The following is a 22,010-nucleotide window of genomic DNA, read 5'->3' as shown; positions in this document are numbered from 1 at the left end:
ACGTGGATCCTACAGACGGTCTAAGTCTTCTCGAAGGATCAGGCACAAGGCATGAGATCCATGCAGACCGTAGCACGTGCCGACGATGTATAGGGTTCTTCTTACCTATGTTCGACTGATCAGGGTCCTACTATAACCTTGCCCAGCCCCTAGGCCTGCCAAGTAAACTTGGCGGTCAGCACGAGAAGGGTATGCCATGCCCACGTGCGTCAAGCTTTTGCCCTACTGGCAGAGTTCTCCGAAGGATCATTGCTGGCGCCATGGACAACAACAGGGTACTACGACGTCTGCGTAGTATTCCTGAATAAGGAACCACATCAATGTTGCCAGGGCTGCGGGTCAATCAATCAGGCCGGATCCAGGGGTCCATCTGACAGATTGACACGGCATCTGCACATAATCTGACTTTTTGGACTGATACTGATAAATATGGATTAGATTTGGTAGGATTCGTCCGTGGCCGAATATACTAGGTGATAGATAATAGAGAGGCCGATATGGATAAAATGAGGCATATGGCGATGCACGGTTGGCAGCTGTATGTTGTTATGGGGAAGGTGATGGCCCTGATGCCTGAGTCGACAAAGTTTTACGCAGGTACGTGCCTGGGTACGAGGGGGAGGGTGCGGTCCGTGCGGAGGGGGAAATGTGCGCATTCTCATTGGTGGAGGTTCTGTAAAAATAGGTCCAGGCACCCTGATTAAACACTCAAACGAGCGGCAAACCTAATTATTACATGTTGATTGATGAAAGGCCTCAAAACACCTGATTTTATGACTGTTGTTTGCGAACAAGGAAGATGGACTGATACCGCAGCCCTGAGGCCCTGGCCATATATCTTACTCTCCGTTATCGCCAAGACCAAATGACCCCATCTAGCATCCATGGGCAACAACAGGGTATTGTGTCGTCTGCGTAGTATTCCTGGACAAGAAACCACTTCAATATTGCACCAGCATCATCATCAGGGTTCGCCTGCATGACGCGGATCGCGAGCATAAACAGGCAAGCCTTGCTTGATCCTCCTAGGCTACTGGGCCTACTGGGTGCAAGTGTGATCCTAGAATAGCAATGCAACATCCTCTTCGAATACGCTTTAGGCTTTAGCACGTCCAGCAGGGTCTTGGCAAATACAGACCAGGACTGGTGTAAAAGGATTGGCGGAGCTGAAAGAAACGTGGTCATCGACTCGTCGACACGTCTTCTCGCATCCGCACGTTGGCTTTCAACTCCGCCTGCTTCCGACTACCATGTACCATGCCGTCCCATACCACTTGAAGAAGGAGCTGTTCATATGAGCTGGATACTTACATTGGGCCATCAGTAATTGACTGTCTTGTTCTTACCAATGGGGTTCAGTTTTGCCTTCTCGCATCGTCTCTCCTGTAGGGCGTGCCTTGCCGAGTGCTGCTCCCAGAGCTCAAGGATGGTCCTCATCACCCTGTCCGGCTTCTTCAGTTTGACAATGGTACGTACTACCTGGTTGGACGCGTTCGAATGTACTCATCTACGCAAAATCCGGCATCCAGTTCAGATTGGCGTTGGACATTCTACCGTGGAGGTGGCCATGTTCCCAGTCGTCAAGGCAAAATGGGTCAAGGCACCGCCTGGCTTGCCATGATCAGATGTCCAGGCTATCAGTAATAAAGGCTGAACAATCCGCTTCCGCTAGACTGTGTGCCGATGTGTGGCGGCAGAGGATTAGCCGGGCTATGGTGAAGGGAGTTTTTGCGATCAGCGCACACACACACAGCCCGCCGGGAAAGGTTGTGAGTCTCGAGGAAGACCTCTCATGGTATCTTCAGCCTGCAGAACTAATTATGTCCCGAGTTCATGTCGCCGTGAGAGTTGGAACAATGATATAATATTCTTTAATTTCATGCAATGGTGTCTATCTGAGTATTGTTTCCCCCCCCCCCTCGGGTATCATGGTCTGATCCGCACCGTGAATGGTCTCCAACAAAACAGAGGAGACAACACCGATATCCAATTCCAAATACGCCAGCTGCAAATGCATAGGAAGCCATGTCTTCATCACGTCGTGAACTCGCGCTCATCCGCAATCACCCATCTCTCTCGTCAGTTGCGGTGAGCGTACGGCTCGTAGCCAGCATCCGAGCGGCCACTCGAGCTATAGGCGGGCGCGTGGCTGTAGTCTTGGCCATAGGTGGGCTGGAACTGGTTGTGGTAGGTGCCCGATGTCATCTCGTGATCGCCATTCGCGTGTTGGTTAGTGCCGCCAATGGGGTAGTAACCCGACGCGCGGTTGCCCATGAGCTTCTCGCGGTCGTCCGCGGTGTCGCGGCTCTTGTGCTCGGGCTTGCAGCAGCAAATGGTGAACAGCCAAAAGAGGGAGGCGCCGACGGCGAAGGCGCAGCCGATCCAGATGGTGGCGAGGAACTGTGTGTTGATCGAACCACTGACACCGTACTGCTTCGCCGAGGCCTCGATAGTACCAATGACAATCGCAGACATGGCCGTCGCCATGCCGGCCGCCGCGATGGACAGGACGATGGCGGCCATGCCAATCAGCCACACGAGGCACGAGATGATGCGGGTGCAGCTCGCAAAGATGCCGAGGAAGAGCTCGAGACCGAGCACCGCGAGCGCGACGGCGAAGGCGATCTCGGTGTAGCGGGTCATGGTCGAGAAGAGATCAATGGCATGCTCAACCTCGTCGGGGATCTGGTTCCGCAACGCCTCGCTCAGGTTACTGCTAAGGTGCTTGCTGGCCCAGTCATACTCGGCATCGATGCAGTCGCGCGTGGTGCCGTCGCCGTCCGTCTGCTTCTTGATCTCGCAGTAGCCCCAGAGGCCAATCTCGTACTTTAGACCGAGGTTGAGGTCGTCAGCAGAGACGCTAGCCTCCTCACGCTTCAATTTGCTATTGAGCAGGTCATTGATATCCAAATTGTCGAGGTCGAGCGTGCTCAGGTCAATGTTGTCCAGGTTGAGATCGTCGAGGTTGACGTCGTCGGGGAGCTTGTCCTTGAGGTCGTCGAGGCTGACGCCGTCGGGGAGCTGGTCCTTGATATCGTCAAGCGAAGGAACGTCGATTCCAAAGTTGTCCGCAAGGCTCGAGAACGTGGCCTCGTCGAGCGTCATGTCCTCAAGGTTCACCGTGAACATGTAGAGCGAGTTGTGGACGACGCCAGAGAGAGTAGCGACCAGGAATGCGATGATGGCGCCCACGGTCAGGATGATGGGCAAGGCCACACATGCGAAGCGTCCCGCTCTCATGGTGCCGGCTTGGTTCTTTCGAAGCCGTGGGAGGTAGTACTAGGTGTGGTGGAGAGGGAGGGTAAATGAATACGGTCGTGGGCGAGTTTGTTTGACGAGTCGCTAGCTTGGCGAGCTATCCGATAGGGAGTAAATATGATTGTTGTCGTGAACAAACAAACTGCCAAACGGTAGAGAGGGAACGTGACAGGCGCGGGAGATGGAGGATATTGCTCAGAGGATGCAGGAAGCTGACCGTCTTATAATTGAAACGCGAGGAGCAGTCTCTGGCATGCTGTCAGCATATCAGGCTGACATGGACTAAACATGGAGCCGTGGGAGGGCACTGCAGTGAAGGCTGGGCGTGGCGCAGTACCGGCTGGATGCCCCAGGGGGTGGGGGCCTTGCTGCAGACTGGCTGGGCGGCCCAAGAGGCGCTGCTGGGGAGACGCGTCTAGTTGATGGAGATCTCACTCTCAACGACTGGATAATTTATCCATTTCAGGGAAGATGTGCATGGGAAAGCATCCCGCTTTGCAGGCTGTCGTCAGCATCCAGACTGAGCCTCAGCCAGCGCTGGCATCCTGTACCTTTCTATTGAATCCAATACAGCTCAAGGCGCCCTTCAGTCGGTCAACGACTGGGCCCTGAACGCGAATTTGACTACGTACGTACCTTATACTGTTCGTGCCAAGACCAAATGGTGCCCGTACGACAAAGTTTGATTGTACATCTTGCACCGATGCATCCTCATGTAAAGATGGACCCTGAAACAAGCTGTCCAGGTAATCTCCACAGCAACGTGTGCAGATCTGCTCAGCGCACGAGCGTGATGATCGACGCAGACTGCTCACCCCTGCAATGCTAGCTACACTGAAATCAGCTCCATCGCAAGATTGTCACGGCTCGTCTTGCTCGAAATCGATGACAGCCCAACAATGTGACGACAACTCCGAGGAGGCTGGCAAGGTTCGCGCAGTTGTCTTGGTGGAAGCAGGGACTTACTAGCAATGCTTACACAGCCCGCCATTGAGACGCTAATAAACTTAACTGTGCTAAATTTAGCAGCTCCAGCCGCACGCCTGGGCCTGGCTCGCCGCCTCGATGATAGTGTGCGCTCACAAGCTAGAAATTTGATACGGTCAAGTAATTCGATGGCAGGTCGTTGATGTATGAGCCCGTAACCGCTCTGCGCAGTAATATAGACAATTCCCAGTCATTTTTCTTGATGAGATCCAAGAGTAGCGACCAAGTCCCTGTGACGTTGAAGTTTGACCTACCCTGCGCGTTTCACCGTGACATGCTATTCTCGCTAGCCAGCTATTATCGTACCCAAGTGGTGCGATTGATGCTTGGCCGTTTTCGTCTGTGTCACTCTGTTGCGTGATCCATTGGACGGGGCTTATACATTCTTGGTCCACTGGTGCTCTGTGAATCGTACAGCAAGAAACCACGTTGTCCGCAACACACACACAAACTGATACACTGTCACCCAAACGTTTGATATCTGCAGTCCAAACACATGAAGTAATCTGCCCCAGGAGACTGGCGCAGTCATTGTCAAAGCGCAATTTGGGTGCTGACAACTCGATCGAGCTCTCATTGCTTGCCACATGCCCAGGAATGATAGTATTCGTACAGAAGCGGTCCGGACGTGGTCATGCTACACATCTAACGGTCCGAGTCAGTCTCGAACAGTCCAAACCTTAATCAAATCCCCAGATGCCAAGCAGCCAATCGATGGCCCGGGCCTGGCTCTTCATCGCAACTGCCACTGTGACGATCGCATCCGGCATGCACCACCTTCCAAGGCACGACGAGACATTGATTAGGACCTCCCTACCCCCTTTCAGTCCCGCCCTCCGCGTCTCAGGGCCACATGAACTCCAGAACGGCTTCAGAATCCTGGATTGCAGACCACCAAGGAGCTTCACACACTCATCTCGCGCTAGACTGATTAGACAAGCCTTATCAGTCTCACAGTCCTCAATCCTGCCTAGCCCAAGTGGCCTGTGCTTCACGCCTGTGCCTAACATACCTAACTGGGGCCGCAGGCCTCCTTCACCTGTCCGTCTTCGGCGTCAGTGACGAACCCAGCCCAACACGATTGGAGCGTGAACAGGACGGCCAAGGCACGACTTGACATCTCGAAAGTCACTCGCTTCTTCGACTGCTTCAATACCATTGCCATTACCAACAGTATCGCCATCATTGGTGTTGCTCTGCGCCTTCGTCAAGCGGCTGCACATCGTGCATGTACCATCAGGCAATAGTGAGAGCCGCTGCCACACCACGAGGCAAGCTCCCCGCAGCAGGCCTGAGGTGAACCGCTGAAGGCCGGATTGGCAGGGTTTTCCGTCCACGCCTTGCGAAACAGTCATTCTCACACATCCCATATCCTACAACGGCCGCCACTGTTCCTTTCACAATCCGTTTCGACCAGCCAGCCAGCCCATCCACTCGCGCACACACCCGCCCCCGTCATCGACACCTTTATCTCCGAGCTGTCATTACTACAAAGCCCACGCATATTGTCCGTTAGACCCGACGTCATTGCTGCTCGACACGCCGACGCCGATTCCGCCGTTATTTGTCGAGCCCTGTTATCTCTCGAACCTGCGAGCGATTGATGTCTGATTGCTCAAGACGGGTGCACTAAACCCTCCATCTTGTTTCTCAGACAGCGCAAACGTCGACTAGCTCGTCGAATTACCACACCGAATACCAGACCACCACACTCAGACACGACACTCAGTTCAGCCTGCTCTGCGACACCCTCCGGGGCTAAGACAACCCTCCCGCAATGGGCAACTCCAGCTCCAAAGGCGCCGGGCCAGGCGCTCCCTCATATGGCGACACCTTGCAGTCGTACCCGTCCCTGAGCAAGTCAGACACCAAGGAATCATCCCGCTCTTTCCGCTCCTTGCGGTCCAAGATCCCCGGGGGCTCGAGCAAAAGCGCAGACAGCCCCCGCAACTCTTCGCTCGTGAACGAAGTAGAGGCCAACAAGGCCGCCGACGTCGCTTCGGTGCGGTCGGGACGGAGTGGGAGGTCAAGCCTATCCAGAGCCAACCGAGCAGATCTGCCAACGCTGAAATCTTCGGCCACAGACATGTCGAACCTGTCCATCGACTCCCCCGCTTCAGACGACCAGATGCCGCCGTCGCCCGTGCAGTCGCAATCCATCAAGAATGGACAGCACGCGGACGTGTCGGCTGCCCAAGCATCGGGAGAGGTTGATCACGTGAGTGATCAACCGCCTGGTACCGTCTCACTACCTACAGGGCCTTCCGCACAGCCAGGACAATCGATTCTCGTCAGACGGGAGGGGGCCGCTGCACAACCTCTGCTATCTGCTGAGCCGGCCAGCCCCGAGGCCAACGCGAGCACGACCCCTACCGCCGGTGGAGTGGCCATGTCGGATATCAACGATATTGACATTGATGATTTCATCAAGCGCCTTCTCGACGCGGGGTACGCAGGCAAGGTGACCAAGAGTGTCTGTCTCAAAAACGCTGAGATTGTGGCCATTTGCCAGCGGGCCCGGGAGGTGTTCCTCAGCCAGCCCGCGCTTTTGGAGCTCGATGCCCCCGTGAAGATTGTCGGTGACGTGCATGGCCAGTACACAGACCTGCTTCGCATGTTTGAGATGTGCGGATTCCCCCCGAACTCAAACTTTCTGTTCCTGGGCGACTACGTCGATCGCGGCAAGCAATCCTTGGAGACAATACTGCTGCTGCTCTGTTATAAGCTGAAGTATCCAGAGAACTTTTTTTTACTGCGTGGAAACCACGAGTGCGCGAATGTGACGCGTGTATACGGCTTCTACGATGAATGCAAGCGGAGGTGCAACGTCAAAATCTGGAAGACATTTGTGGACTGCTTTAACACACTGCCAATTGCATCCATCGTCGCCGGCAAGATCTTCTGTGTCCACGGCGGTCTCTCCCCAGCTCTGGTACAGATGGACGACATCCGGAATATTGCGCGGCCCACCGATGTGCCCGACTACGGTCTGCTGAACGACTTGCTCTGGTCCGACCCTGCCGACATGGAGCAAGACTGGGAAGCCAACGAGCGCGGAGTCAGCTATTGCTTTGGAAAACGCGTTATTACCGACTTTCTTGCGGTGCACGACTTTGACCTCATCTGTCGCGCCCACATGGTGGTAGAAGACGGGTACGAATTCTTCAACGACAAGGTTCTTGTGACGGTCTTCAGTGCGCCAAACGTGCGTTCACCCAGTCCTCGCGCCCGACCCTTCTGACACACATCACTAACCGCTTACTAGTACTGCGGCGAATTCGACAACTGGGGTGCGGTCATGTCTGTATCGTCAGGGCTTCTGTGCAGCTTTGAGCTGCTGAAGCCTCTCGATTCCAGCGCACTCAAGAGCCACATCAAGAAAGGGCGCAACAAGCGACAGCAAATGCTTAACAGTCCGGTATGTTCCGCGGAAACACTGACTTGCAGGGATGTGCTAACAGTTGGTAGCCTGCAAGCGTGCACCCCCAGAGCTTCTGAGATGGCAGTGTGATTGCAAGCTTACTGGCGCGGGGGCATGCCATAGTCACCGAACGTGTCGGCCTGTTCCAGGACGCGATACATTATACGAGAACTTTCAGGAAAGCAGGGGCGCTGCGCGAGAAGTGCGCGTACCTGGAGTCCCTCATCACGGCGTGACAGCCGTGGTCGGCCCGCCGTCCCACTCGAGACGAGGCGTGACAACCTCGTCGGCTCTGAAACGAGCGCTCGCCGTAGGATCGTCAAGTACGCGGCATTCATCCAATACAGGTAGTCCGCCGGTTCCTGGGACATGGCGCAGAGGAGTTCAAGTTTTGCGTGGGAAACTACGAGTTAGAGAGGTTTTCGCCTCGTTGTTCGTCTATGTATGGTATTATACAAGGGGTAGTTCTCGGATCTCTTTTTCAAGTGACTGGGCCAGCGAACCAGTTGCCATTGATCTCAAATAGGAATTTATCATAGCTACTAAATGTGGAAACAAATCGGCATGTCTCGTGGTGAAGGTGAAGTCGCCAACAGGGCCTGAGCCTGAGATCCGCGATGTGGACCCCCGGAGCGCGGTCACGTGCACCTCCAGAAATTCTTCCTCGAACCTCGCGTCGACGACCTCGAGATCGCCTTGGCCAATCCGTTTACCTACCCCCCAAACCCAATTGTCGACCACCAGCGCGTCGTGTCGGCGTTGTCTGGATCGACACTTTCACAATGATGCACCGACAGACATTACGGTCGGTGACCCGTCGCACTGCGCCCGCCGACGTCGAATCTCTATCCGCCTACTTCCACCAGAGCTTCTCGACATCCACGTATTTTCAGGCCGACGAGCCTGCGCCATCAGACAAGCCATTCAACGTGCGGAGCAAGTCACTCGCCGCGGCAGACAAGATCAAGAACCTAGTCGGAGGGCAGACACGCCCGGCACCGGCACCCAGGAGTAACCCGGGCGCCACAGGGCCCAAGATTGTCGACATCAAGAGCCTGCCTCGAGGCGGTCTACGCGGGCGAGGAGGCTTCCGAGGCCGTGGTGGCGCATCAGCAGGTGCTTCTGCCGGTGGTGCCGGGGGGGGGCCCAATCGCTTCGCTGGCGCATCTAGGGGAAACGCCGCACGAGGTGGACGAGGAGGTGCCTCTGCCCGCGGCCGTAGAGGAAACGCTGTGCGTAAAGGTCGCAAGAAGGGCGAGGAAGGAGAGGAGGGCGACCGCAAAGACCGGCGATTCGACCAGGGACACGCTGTCGAGCCCGAGGCCCAGGCCTTTATGGACACCATGCGCTACGGCGTGACCACAACCTTCAATCCTTCTGTCACGACCAAGTCTCTCGAGGGCCACTTCCCCGCCGTCCCATCGGGGCAGCACGGTGCGCTGGCGTCCGTGCACCAATCCCTCGCCGCCCTGGGCGGGGGGAACCGCGTCGGCCTCCCCGACGAGCACACGCCCAAGGACAACGCGCGTGACCTGCACACGACCAAATTCCGCTACTTCTCCGACGTGGAGTCCAAAGACCGCGTGGAGGCGCATCTCCAGGCGCGCTACAAGACGGACAAGCAGCAGGTGCTCCCCGCGGACGAGCACGTGCGCAAGGTCGTGTGGGAGCAGGCGGTGCTGGGGAAGCACGAGGCGCCTCAATTTGCGGACGCTAAGAACTCGACGCAGATTGCCAGGAACTGGCAGCTGAGGAATGAAACGTGGCAACCGAGGGAGGCGTCCATCTTTGAGGCAAAGGTCGCCTCGCTGCTGGAGAGGGCAAAGCCAAAAGGCGGCGCCAAGCAGCAGCAGCCCAAGAAGGCATGATCATGACGATGTGGGCGACGGGTGATCTTGTAGTACGTAGACCATGGTTCTGTATATTTGGGTGTAATATTACAACTGTCCTTGTTCTTCCCTTCTCTCCTATAAACTTTTAGTTCCGCCCCAATTGCTTGACTGCCCTAGCTTCGTCGTCGTCAATCTCCTTCATCTTCTTGTTCTGCACCTTTTGCAGCTCATTCTCCGCCTTGCGTAACTCGTCGGCGCGAATCGCCCCCTTGCGCTTCCACTCCTTCATGAGCTTCTCGTGCTTGCCGCGGGCGTGGCGCACGCGCTCGCGCCAGGTCTGCGTCAGGTCCTTGACCCGCTTGATCACGTCCTCCTTGCGCTCCATCTCGACCTTGAGAATGAGCTCGAGGTCGTTCTCGTCCGACCGCTGGGGCTGCTGGTTGAAATCAGGGCTTGCCTGGATGGTGGACAGAATGGGCTTGATGTACTCGTTGTCGTTGACAAGGAGGGAGAGCGTGCGGCCGCGGGGGACGACCTGGCAGAGTTCGCGCAGGGGGAAGTCCTCGACCTTTGTGACCTTGGTGCCGGACATGTCGTCCGCGGGGACGACGGACTTGACGGTGACGGTGAGAGTGCCGAGCTGGTCCGGGTTGAACCGGCCACCGTGGAGGAGGGCCTGCAGCTGGGTCTTGAAGTGCGCGTCGATGCCGGGGAAGGTGGATGTCAGCGGTGTGAAGTCGAGAGGGTCGATCTCGTCGGCGGCGCCCGAGGCGGCGCCATCTTTCGAGGAGGATGTCGGCTCGTCTTTGCGAACAGGGGAGTTGGCAGGTGCCGCGATCTTTCGTTTTTTGTAGATAGCTGGGGTGGTTGTGAAGGGTCGAACTGCTTGGAGGATCCTGCCTTTGGGGAGTCGAATGGGTTGGCTAGGGCAGTCAGCTGTCTGCTCTTTGCGAGAGTCAATTGAGCTTGCCTTTGGAGGGGCTGCCCTAACCGCCTCAAAGGCGTTTTTAGTCGTGAGGCCATGATCTGGGGTGTCTGGAGAGAGTGTATTGTCCCAAAAGAAGTTTCAAGCTCTGCCAACGGAGCTTTCGACGTTGGCGATAAGATAAGCGCGACGAGCCTCAGCTAAAGCACCGGGCGTACGCCGTGCATATTATTAAGGTCGCAATTGACTTTTGATCTATTTCCATACCTTACTATCTAGTAATTAAGGTGCGTCGGAAGCATTATAAGTCCCAAATATCCCATTGACTCTAGGAAGTCCCCTGACGCCTCATTCTGCACAAACTTGAACATTGCTTGGTCATGTAGAGTGGAATATTCCGCTTCGGCACTCTGGTACTGAGGAGTCCATCTAAGGCCATGGCAACCATTGGCTCAAACCGTTTGTTCCGTCAGCGGTACAGAAGCTGAGGTAAAAGGGCAAAAAAGCCACTTCATCCAGAAGGTCAAAATGACAAAATGTAATGATCGTAGCAGGGCTCGAACCTGCGACCTTTTGTGTCCCCATATCGGGTGATAATGTAAGACAAACGTGATAACCACTACACTATACGACCTGGTATAATTTTTCTCAATTTTGGTACTATACAATAATTTGCAATGCCCCGGATCTTCTTTTTGCCAATACTGACGATTTGCGCGCAGGAGTAACTGTGCAGAAGCGTTGATGATCAGACAACACCAGGAGGGAACTGCGGCTGCTACTTTGCCATATGGTACTAAAGACCCATAGGAGCTTTCACAGCCCAGGTCCGGGTCCAATCACCTGCGCCTCTACTAGTGTAAGTTTCTTGCGGATGTCGGCTTTTCTTGCAAGGCCTGGATGCATGCTGCGCCCATTGTTGCTGCCCAGGTGCGATATCATCAGAGTGTGAGTAACCGGGAAATCTGCGTGTTTATCATCCTATCAGGGAACTTGCCCAGTGAAGAAAGGAGATGGTAAGGAGCCGGCTTCGTCGCTGCCGGACCGGTTCCTCGTAGCCGGTCCGGACGCTTCCCCACCCCCTCGGAAGCGTGGTGTGAGCCGCGAAACTTTGAAGCTTGCGCTGTTGAAGGTATTGACAGGACGCAGTTGCCAGTACGTGAATGATGTATCAAATTTAGCAACCACTCTGAGCCTTCTTCACGGGTGATTGCAGCAAAGACGACGCTCAATGCGTACTCTCTTGATAATCACTTCTTTGGGAAGCGATCGCGACTGGAGAGTCAACACGACGTCATCCGCATTTACCAGTGATGCCGGCACAAACCACGACTGACCGACGGCAGCGCTCCAGTCGCTCACCCCTCCATCAGCCAACACACCCCAAACGGGCCCATCTAACGCGAGGTACTTGAGGGGGTTGTGCTGCCGGTTCAGTCTGCTACTTTTTTTATTTTCATAAAGAGGCGACCATGACCTCGACTCTGCTCCGGACACTGACTGCTCCCTCGTCATCCTTGCGCGTCTCACGATATTCCATCCTCTTTGCTCGTCAAGCTTCCACAATGACGCCACAGGTTCGTTGGGACCCCCTGACCAGACGAGTGACTGTCCTCACGTGGCTAACGATACTCACCAGCTCAAAGACCCGTCCCTGTTCAAGCAGAACGTCTGCTACGTCAACGGCGAATGGGTAGCCGCCAAGTCGGGCAAGACCTTCGAGGTCCATGGTGCGTTGTTCCATTCTCGCGTCTCGAACTCACTGCCTACTTCGAACCATGTACTCATAAACAAACAGACCCCTCGACAGGCGATCTCGTCGGGACAGCCCCCGAATTCACATCCCAAGACACCGAGTCAGCGATCCGCGCCGCTGCCGACGCCTTCCCCTCCTTCCGCACACAGACCGGCCGCCAGCGCTCCAAGCTCCTGCGCGCCTGGTACGACCTCATGGTCGCCAACTCGGAGGACATTGCCAAACTCATCACCTGGGAGAACGGCAAGCCCCTCGCCGACGCAAAGGGCGAGGCCACCTACGCCGCCAACTTCTTCGAGTGGTTCAGCGAGGAGGCCCCGCGCATCTATGGCGACACCATCAACAGCTCCGTCCCCGCCAACCGCATCCTCACCTACAAGGAGCCCATTGGCGTCTGCGGCCTCATCACGCCGTGGAACTTCCCCGCGGCCATGATCACCCGCAAGGTGGCCCCAGCCCTGGCCGCCGGCTGCACCGTGGTCTGCAAGGCACCGGGCGAGACGCCCTTTACCGCGCTGGCACTGGCCGAGCTGGCGCATCGAGCCGGCATCCCCAAGGGCGTCGTCAACGTCGTCACGGCGCTCGACAACACGCCTGAGGTCGGCGAGACGCTCACCACGTCCGACACGGTCCGCAAGGTCTCCTTCACCGGCTCCACCAACGTGGGCAAGCTCCTGATGAAGCAGTCCTCGGGCTCGCTCAAGAAGCTGTCCATGGAGCTCGGCGGCAACGCGCCGCTGATTGTGTTTGACGACGCCGACCTCGAGACCGCCGTCACGGGCGCCATTGCCTCCAAGTTCCGCTCCTCGGGGCAGACCTGCGTCTGCGCCAACAGAATCTACGTCCAGTCCGGCATCTACGACCAGTTTGTCCAAAGGTTTACCGAAAAGGTCAAGGGCTTCAAGGTCGGCAACGGCTTTGACGAGAACAACACCCACGGACCCCTCATCCACGGGCGCGCCGTCTCCAAGGTCGACCAGCACGTGCGCGACGCCGAGAAGAAGGGCGGCAAGGTGCTTGTCGGCGGACAAAAACTGCCCGACCTCGGCGACAACTTCTTCCAACCCACCGTCATCCGCGATATGACCGGCGACATGGCCATTGCGAGCGAGGAGACGTTTGGCCCCGTCGCGGGCCTATTTCCGTTCCGGACCGAGGAGGAGGTGATCAAGCTGGCGAACCAGACCGAGGTGGGCCTGGCGGGCTACTTTTTTGCGCAGAACATGGAGCGCGTGTACCGCGTGGCCGAGGCGCTGGACGTGGGCATGATCGGCGTGAACACGGGCATCATTTCCGACCCAGCATCGCCGTTTGGCGGTGTGAAGCACAGCGGGTTCGGCAGGGAGGGGTCAAAGTACGGGATCGAAGAGTACCAGGTGGTCAAGACGTTTACGTTTGGCGGCATGGGCAAGCCGCTGCAATCGTGATGGGATCGGGAATTGAGCATCAGCAATATATGGAACTGGCTCGTCATCATGCGTTCGCATTGTGAATCTGGAATTATGTAACTGTTACCACTTGATGGGGAGCAATGGTGGGCTCTTTGTTTGAATACATCCTGAACGCCAACATCTTTGCCGGAATACCTATTCTATACCAGCCTTGGCTTTCCCTTTCATGGAGTCGTTTGTCGTGTGTCCAGAGGCGACTCTCATCTCACATCACGGCGCTCGTTGCGCTCGCAAGGGCAACTGCCTGTTCAGGGTATGGAAAGCTTGCGTCCTCGGTGTGAAGGGTGTTGCCGACACCAGGGGTTCATTCTTCATGTTCTGCATCTCGACGGGCTTGGCGTCATACCCGTACAAGGAGTCGTTGTCGTCGTCGTCGTCCCCGTCGTTGAGCTCCTTGTTGGGCCACATGGCCCAGGCAGCAAAGCCCAGGTTGAGCAGGTAGATCATGCTAAATGACTGTCAGCAAATTTCGTGGTCGTCGGACTATCAGAAGCCCACGTACAGCATGTAAAAGGTGATGCCCAAGGAGCTCTGCGCGATCTGGCATGACTTGTAGACACCCCACTCCTTGGCCATGTCGCAGCCGTAGCGAAAGTACCACGCCGCGGGCGCCGGGTACCGGGGGTCCGCGTAGTCGGGGCCAATCTGGCCATAGACGCTGACGGTGTAGAGCGCCGTCATGGCAATGTTGATGACTAGGGCGATCAGGGGCAGCCAGCCCTTCATGATAAAGGTGATGAGCTTGACGAGCAGCAGGAAGAGGGAGATGACCGAGATGGCCACGTTAAAGTCGGTCAGTCTGCGGGAGAAGAGGATTAGCCATTGTGCTCTCGCTCACTGGACGCCCATCTCCTGGGACCTACGTTCTTGACCACACCAGGGGAACCTGCGGCAGAGGTTTGTGGTTGGCGTATGCGTAGAGGATCATGTTGGGGTTCGAGTTGAGCTTGTTCTCGTAGCCAATCTTCCACAGGTCGGTGCGGTAGAGGTTGGGCTGCGCGATGCCGAAAATGACGAGGATGGGAATGAGGCCCATTAGCTCAAAGACCATCAGCCACGCCGTCCCCTTGCGGGCGGGCTTGGGCCACTGGCGGAGGAACGGGCGATATGTCCTGTTGGCCCAGGTTTCCTTGAGATTCATGATGTGGTTCGTTCTGCGCCTGTGGCGACTTGGACTGTGGTTGCGGTTGTGGTTGTTGTTGCTCGTAGCGGCCAGCGCCACGGTTGTCGTCTCACATTCGCCTCTTCACTAAAGTATGTTCGCGGCACAGTGCGCTGTTCTCGTCGTCGTTGTCGTCGCCGCCTTCTTAGCTGTCGTCGTTGAAGTTCTGTGTAGACGTCGGCCAAGATCAAGTCATGATAAAGGGTCGTGAGTTGGCCGCCGACAGAGGGGCCTGACGTACTTAACGTGGGCCAAGGGCTGCCTCTTTTCTTGCCCATCTGCCTCTGGGGAGAGGCGAGAGGAGGCCATCATGAGCATCACGCAGCCAATTGGAGGCTGGAGGTGAGGGGATCACGTTAAGCGCCCATGCACGTCCGCCTGGTGTTTGGCTGTGCCGGGGCCAATCACGGGCCTCAGCAGGCGCTCGCTGTCACGCTGTGTGATCAAATGGGTGGTGCTGTCTGTCTGTCCCACCTTGGACGCGCTCTTGACCGCCGATGCCAGACCAATCTTTGGTCTCGAACGGAGGCTCACTTAATAATTACTAAGGCAGCCTCTCATGACATGAGCCTTTGGCGAAAAGCGCCGTCCATGGTGGAGGGTGAGGTGCCGGGCTGTGTCCACCAGGCCGAAGTAGCCGGGACGTGAGCGGCCCCGCAGCGGAGGGACGTTCAATTGGAACTTGGAAGTTCGTTTGGGAATTGGGACTGCTGATGATTGCCGGTGCCGTGCCTGAGAGGCTGAGACGCCTCGCCGTCGTTGGCGTGGGCGACTACAAGTAATATCGAGCGTGACGTCTGAGAGGCACTCGCCACGCTCGATAGTGCACACGCAGTCGCGCGGCGCTCGATGTGTTCCGAGCGTGTTCTATCGAAGCCTGTGGACACTGTGGCTTTCTTTTCCACTCAGTTCACTCAGTGTCGGGATCCGGGGCGTCGAGCCCCCACGCTTGTTGCTGGATGACACGCTCTTCCCTGTCAAAAGCGTGCAGTCATTGTGACCATCGACAAGCGCGTGATGCCACAGCAGTCTGAATGATCAATGCACTGTACGCATTGCGCGGTACTAATCTAGTAAGGACAACCTCAGGCTTTGGTCCGACTCATGTTGGAGCTTTGACGGCTCGTGGGATTGCTGCGGGCCTGGCCTGGCCGATCACGATGGCCACGCGACGACCCAATTTTATTTTTGCTGAATCTTTATCTGTTCCAGCCTCCAGGGCGCTACAAAAAAGAAAAGGAAAGCGATGCCTCGTGGATATCTGATAGATCGCAGACCCCAGCCAGGAATAATAATCAATCTCGAGTAGTCCGTAGATCCGAGGATGATGCCATTGCGCTGTGTACGTAAATTAACTAGCGGCGGATCGTGGAAACTGGCGATCGTGACGGTCGTTGCTTCTCCCTGCGGCCTGCATGCGTCGTATCCATTCATGGGTCTGGTCTCGACCGTGTTCCCTGTACTGTAGATCCTGGGGCAAGTAATTAGGTACGCAGATTGAATTTAAATTCATTCGCGCGCTGGCAGTGAAAGAATAAGCAGCGATCATCTTGCAATTATGATGAATGCTCCGTCCGGATGGTCTGATTAACGATAGTCTCAGAGAGGCAGACGCTGGTGACAGAGAGGCAGGCAGAGGCAGGTGCGCCTGTCATGTCCTGCCCGTCCTGTGCCCCTCTACCACGTACCTTATTACTGCGCTCGTGGTCTAGACCCAGTCCGCCATCGCCGCTCATCGCCAGCAGGCAGAGCCTCCAGCAAGTATTTCATTAAGCTCATACCGATGCATCGGCTCAGCGTGTCTCCATCAGCAGATCAGCAAACTGGCAGGACCGGCTTACGATGCATTCCTGTCTCGTGCGCCAACAACTATCCACTTGTCAGTCTCATCTATCCTCTTATGACTGTGCTTCTCCCGATATCTGCCCTATGATTATTTCCTGTGATCAGCGTCCTTGCTAGGTCAGGATAGGACTGCGACATACGCCCCGCCTCTCTCGCTCTCTCAAGGTACCTTGCTTCTTACTTGCTCATCTCACCCCGATGGCAGATTTGGAGCCGCGTCACTTCACGATTTGTATTGTTCACAGCAGATCGAGTCCAAGAAACTTTCCTGGCTCTTCCGGTAGCTCCAATGGTTCACCTGCCGCCGTCGCGTCCTGATTTGTGCCTCCACTCGACCTAGCAGCATCCGTGCCTGTTCTGATTTACGCCTCCAACCATCGCCCCCATTCCATCTCGATCGTCTGCCTTAACTTCGATTCATCCCTCGGCCACCCACCCCCCCGACCGAGGGGCGCTGCTGCAGCCGTGCTGTCAACAGTCTCGATCCTGAGCGCTTTTCACACCCTTGCCCTGGACTGGACTGAAACTGGAAGTCGCAGGCCCGCCGTCTTCGCCCCGGCTCTGGGTTCAAGCAAGAAAACGAAAAAAAGGCCTGTGACTTGGGACCCCGTCCTTGGCGCCTTGATGCAGCAGCAACACATCGACGACCCGGTCCCGCCGCCAGGTTCTTCCACTCCTCACATCGACACTCCTGCCAGTCTCAAGACAGCTCTCAATCATAGTGCTCCTGCTGCTCCGCAAAGTGCCATCCAGACTGACCAACACCCTTCACCGAATCGAGGACCCCGGCACTCATCCACCCTCCAGACCAGTGACCGCTTGGGGTCATGGCAAGCTGAGTACTACCGCCCTGGCTACGGCCAACACCGAGGCCAACTACACCGATCACCGAAAACGCCATCCCACGAAGCCGGAGGAGCTGTTACTAGCGAAAGTACTCATCCTGAGCCTGGAGCAACTTCGTCGCAGACCTATCGCAGAGTCCCAGGATTGAGTCGGAAGCCCAGCTACGGAAAGAGATCTTCGTCCGGGCAGACCGTGCACGACAGTGCCATGGTACCGTCGCCCGTCAAGAAAGCACGTACAGGAGCATCACCACCCCGCATGGCCGACATGCCAGCCCCAGTCCTCGGAGGAGGCCTCAAAAACCCGTCACAGCCTGAAGGGGCTACATCGCCTTTGTTCTTCTCGCACTCGGCTGGCTCGAGACACTCGTCGCGGCATGCCAGCAACCAGTCCAGTGACACGTCCACGTCCACGTCCATCCTCGCCAGACTCCACGACGAGCCGTCCGGATCTGTGACGACGCTCAAGATGCCGCGCGCCAGGGTCGACTCTGCCAGTGGTGGGCGCTCAGGCAGTACGCCCGGGAGTTGGGGTTCGTCCATGGACACGTCTGCACCGGCTCTGACGCCCGATTCGCGCTCGCTGGCGCCTGGACTCCAGGGCCTCAGTGGGATTGATGTGATCGAGCTGTTGGATCAAGATGACCGTCCAACATTCCTGGTGGATCTGGCCAATCCGGTCAATTCCAGCCGCCCTGGCATGCACATTCTTTTCTACAACACGGCGCTCCGGACATCTCGCAGCGTCCTCCGCCTGCTTATCGTCGAACAGGACGGGTCCACGGCCGCGACCGAGTTTGGAAACTTCAAAAGCTGGGTCATGACATCGGTCAAGTCGACCGAGGGCCCAGACCCGCCTCTGCCGCAGCATACGTACGGCAACATAACGTGGGCGTGCTCGACGTTGAGGAAACGTCTTCGCGTAGTGAGCGCCGTCACACCTATCCCGTCCGACCGCGTCGACTCGCCGATCCCTTTGACTGAGGAGCCGATTGCCCTCGACCAGCAGATCGAGGATCCTTCTCCAGACATGCCACTCACCCCTGGCACGGAAGCGATTGATCCGCTTGACTACTTTGGTGAAGCTCCGACAAAGGCCGACACCGTTGACGCGATCACGGTGAATGGCGTAGGGACTGAGCCTGCGCTCGATACATCCGACCGGCACCATCCCGACGAGTTCACCAATGCGGTCCTCCAGGCTCAGCCGGCGAGGTCCACGTTTGACTGGACGAGAATCCCTGTCACGGATGAGCTACCCGAGCACATCAAACTGGCAAGGTCGAAAGACTGGTCCATGACGCCACTGGGGCCCATTGAGGATTGGCCGCACGAACTGCGCGCCATGTCAAACATGGTCATGGGCAGCCCCCATCCGGCAGCGTTGTACTGGGGACCTCAACACTATGCCATCTACAATGCGGCCTATATCGATCTGGCAGGTCAGAAGCACCCCAGTTTGATGGGGTGTAGATATGAGGATGCATGGAGCGAGATTTGGCCGCAGATCCAACCCGTGTTCCAGGCTGCATGGGAGTCCGGCCAGGCCACCATGAAGCATGACAACCAACTCTTCATTGTACGACACGGCTTCCTGGAGGAAACCTTCTTCTCCTGGTCAATCGTGCCACTGGTGGGCGCCGAGGGCGAAGTGGTAGGCCTCTACAACCCGGCGTTTGAAAACACACGAAGAAAGGTCACAGAAAGGAGGATGCTCACTTTGCGCGAGACTGGGGAGCGCATCGCCAGCGCCACCACCGTGCAGGAATTCTGGCCGCAGGTGAAGAAGGGACTCGAGTACAATGAGTACGATGTCCCCTTTGCACTCATCTATTCGACTAAGGACGACACGACGGAGAGCGAGGTGTCCTCCATGCACTCGTCGAGCACTTTCCACACTCCACAGCTCGTCCTCGAGGGCTCCATCGGCATCGGCGACAACTACGACGCAGCCCTTGACTCGCTCGATCTCAGAACGTCGGACGAGGGATTCGCCCCGTACATGCGCCAGTCCATGGCCAACAATGGCAGTGTCGTCGTGCTCTCGGCTCACGACGGCACTCTTCCCCAAGATTTGGTTCGAGGCGTGGAGTGGAAAGGCTTTGGCGACCCCTGCAGCACGATTGTGGTGTTCCCCATCGTCCCCACGACCACTGGGGAGTCGGTTGTAGGTTTCATCGTCATGGGCGTGAATCCCCGACGGCCGTACGACGATGACTACAAGCTGTTCATCCACCTGCTCTCTCGGCAGCTGGCCACGTCGATGGCTTCTGTCCTCCTTTTCGAGGAAGAGATCAAGCGTGGGCAGCGAGCGGCGCGCCTGGCCGCCCTCGACCGCCAGCAGCTATCCCTGCAGCTCCAACTCAAATCGCAAGAGGCGAACGAGAGCGAGTACAGGTTCACGCGTATGGCTGAGTTTGCACCCGTCGGCATGTTCATTGCAGACCCCACGGGCTACATCAACTACTGTAACGACATGTGGTGGCAAATTTCACAGGTACCGCCTAGCAAGGTCAAAGCGAACGACTGGATGGACTACGTCCGCGACGAGGACAAGCCCGCCATGCAGGCAGCCTGGCAGAAGCTGCTGCAAGACAAGGTCACCGTCTCTGTCGAGTTCCGCTTCAAGTGTGACCAGAAGAGCGGCGATGCCACAATTGACACGTGGGTACTGATGAGTGCCTATCCGGAAAAGACGTGCGAAGGTCACCTCAAATCTATCTTTGGCTGCATCACCGACATCTCCTCCCAGAAGTGGGCGGAGAAGGTGCAGAACGAGAGGCGCGCCGAGGCCGTCGAGCTCAAGAGGCAGCAGGAGAACTTTATCGACATCACCAGTCATGAGATGCGTAACCCCCTGTCGGCTATCCTGCAGTGTGCCGATCAGATCGCGAGCAACGTTACGTCTTTCGCCTCCCACCACATGAAACACGAGGTCGAGAGCCTGCTCGAGGGCTGCCTCGACGCCGCCAACACAATCAACCTCTGCGCCAGTCACCAGAAGCGCATTGTGGACGATATTTTGACACTGTCCAAGCTTGACTCGAAACTACTTGCTGTCACGCCCATTGACGAACAACCTGTTCGTGTGATACAACGTGCGCTCAAAATTTTCGAGTCCGAGCTGGTGGCGCACGACATTGAGTTCGAGTTCATTGTCGACGAGAGCTTTGAAAAGTACGGCATCAAGTGGGCGAAGCTTGATCCCTCCAGGCTGCGTCAAGTTCTCATCAACCTGATGACCAACGCTATCAAGTTCACGCAGTCTAGAGACAAGAGGAACATTACCGTCACAATGTCAGCAATCAAGGACGTCTCAAAGGTGACGCAAGGGCGGATGCACTACTTTGAGCGCAACGAGCGCGGGCGCCCGTCATCCCTGGACATTGACAGGTCCGACGACTGGGGTGATGGCGAGCTGTTCCACATCCATTGCTCCGTGGAGGACACCGGCCCAGGCCTGCTCGAGGAGGAGCTCAAGGTGCTCTTCCAGCGATTCCAGCAGGCTTCGCCCCGGACACACGTGCAGTACGGCGGCTCCGGCCTTGGTCTCTTCATCTCGCGCATCTTGACCGAGATGCAAGGTGGTCAGATTGGGGTCCTCTCCACGCCGGGACAGGGCAGCAAGTTCTGTTTCTACATCCAGAGCAGGGTCTCCCTTCACCCGCCCTCCGAGTACGAGCACATTTCGCCTTTTAAGATTGCGCGCAAGGTGCAATCACCCGCGGTGGCTGGCACGAGTCGCACGACGCCCTCGCCAGGCGCAGTGACGCGCATCAATCCACCCGATGCCAAGGCGAGCCCGCTCTTTGACGTGCTCATCGTCGAGGACAACATAGTCAACCAGAAGGTGCTGCAGCGACAGCTGCGCAATTGCGGCAATAATACGTTTGTAGCGAACCACGGGCAGGAGGCCCTGCAGACACTGCAGCGCTCGCGGTTCTGGTCGGGGCAGGAGAAGGAAGGCGTGGACATCTCCGTCATTCTGATGGATCTCGAGATGCCCGTCATGGACGGCATGACGTGCGCCAGACGTATTCGCGAGCTAGAGAAAGAGGGTACCATTGTCCAGCACATCCCTATCATTGCTGTCACGGCATATGCTCGACCCGAGCAGATCCAGAACGCGAAAGCTGCCGGTATCGTGAGTGGACCCTTGACTATGCCGAGTGAACCTGTTGCTAACCCTTGACAGGACGATGTCATCTCCAAGCCCTTCCGTATCCCTGAGCTCCTACCCAAGATTGAGGAGCTTGTCAGTCGGTACAAGAACCTATCTGTCGCCTCAGAGTGAATCAGACCCCTATATACCTAGCAAGTTGTGCTTCTACCGCGTCGAATTACACTACAAGCATCCTAGCACCCAACAGCAGCAGCAACGCATCCGAAGGAGGATATTCATACACACACCTATATATACCCAGGCCACTCCCACCGAAAAGGGTTCGGCTTTCCACATAGCGGTTTTTTTTTTGTTTTCTCTTATGTTTACCTGTGGCCCTAGCTCGGAGTTCATGGAGAGTGCGGG

At 56.6% G+C, this 22,010-nt stretch overlaps 7 protein-coding genes across 7 annotated transcripts; 4 read left to right on the top strand and 3 right to left on the bottom strand.

Annotated features, from left to right (window-relative positions):
• Window positions 1-2,079: 2,079 nt before the first annotated feature.
• J7T54_004309 (uncharacterized protein) lies at window positions 2,080-3,240 on the bottom strand (the record flags this gene model as incomplete). The annotated part of the gene is made up of 1 exon (XM_051504213.1): window positions 2,080-3,240. The coding sequence occupies one exon, from the start codon at window positions 3,238-3,240 to the stop codon at window positions 2,080-2,082; it is 1,161 nt and encodes a 386-aa protein (XP_051364138.1).
• Window positions 3,241-6,022: 2,782 nt separating this feature from the next.
• On the top strand, window positions 6,023-7,743 carry J7T54_004308 (Serine/threonine-protein phosphatase PP-Z-like protein; the record flags this gene model as incomplete). The annotated part of the gene is made up of 3 exons (XM_051504212.1): window positions 6,023-7,450; window positions 7,511-7,663; window positions 7,714-7,743. 3 exons carry the CDS (start codon window positions 6,023-6,025, stop codon window positions 7,741-7,743), a joined length of 1,611 nt encoding a protein of 536 aa, XP_051364137.1.
• Window positions 7,744-8,448: 705 nt separating this feature from the next.
• J7T54_004307 (uncharacterized protein) lies at window positions 8,449-9,534 on the top strand (the record flags this gene model as incomplete). The annotated part of the gene is made up of 1 exon (XM_051504211.1): window positions 8,449-9,534. The coding sequence occupies one exon, from the start codon at window positions 8,449-8,451 to the stop codon at window positions 9,532-9,534; it is 1,086 nt and encodes a 361-aa protein (XP_051364136.1).
• Window positions 9,535-9,643: 109 nt separating this feature from the next.
• On the bottom strand, window positions 9,644-10,794 carry J7T54_004306 (Ribosome-recycling factor-like protein; the record flags this gene model as incomplete). Its single annotated transcript, XM_051504210.1, has 2 exons — window positions 9,644-10,421; window positions 10,787-10,794. 2 exons carry the CDS (start codon window positions 10,792-10,794, stop codon window positions 9,644-9,646), a joined length of 786 nt encoding a protein of 261 aa, XP_051364135.1.
• Window positions 10,795-11,895: 1,101 nt separating this feature from the next.
• J7T54_004305 (aldehyde dehydrogenase family protein) lies at window positions 11,896-13,606 on the top strand (the record flags this gene model as incomplete). Its single annotated transcript, XM_051504209.1, has 3 exons — window positions 11,896-12,000; window positions 12,063-12,153; window positions 12,222-13,606. The coding sequence occupies 3 exons, from the start codon at window positions 11,896-11,898 to the stop codon at window positions 13,604-13,606; spliced, it is 1,581 nt and encodes a 526-aa protein (XP_051364134.1).
• A 234-nt stretch (window positions 13,607-13,840) lies between these two features.
• J7T54_004304 (uncharacterized protein) lies at window positions 13,841-14,771 on the bottom strand (the record flags this gene model as incomplete). Its single annotated transcript, XM_051504207.1, has 3 exons — window positions 13,841-14,078; window positions 14,133-14,429; window positions 14,494-14,771. The coding sequence occupies 3 exons, from the start codon at window positions 14,769-14,771 to the stop codon at window positions 13,841-13,843; spliced, it is 813 nt and encodes a 270-aa protein (XP_051364133.1).
• Window positions 14,772-17,741: 2,970 nt separating this feature from the next.
• On the top strand, window positions 17,742-21,776 carry J7T54_004303 (Hybrid signal transduction histidine kinase K-like protein; the record flags this gene model as incomplete). Its single annotated transcript, XM_051504206.1, has 2 exons — window positions 17,742-21,626; window positions 21,678-21,776. 2 exons carry the CDS (start codon window positions 17,742-17,744, stop codon window positions 21,774-21,776), a joined length of 3,984 nt encoding a protein of 1,327 aa, XP_051364132.1.
• Window positions 21,777-22,010: the final 234 nt, after the last annotated feature.

The sequence above is a fragment of the Emericellopsis cladophorae genome (genome assembly GCF_022114955.1).
Source record: "Emericellopsis cladophorae strain MUM 19.33 chromosome Unknown NODE_8_length_656085_cov_119_647849, whole genome shotgun sequence".
NCBI lineage: Eukaryota > Fungi > Ascomycota > Sordariomycetes > Hypocreales > Bionectriaceae > Emericellopsis > Emericellopsis cladophorae.
This window is presented reverse-complemented; position numbering and strand designations above follow the sequence as displayed.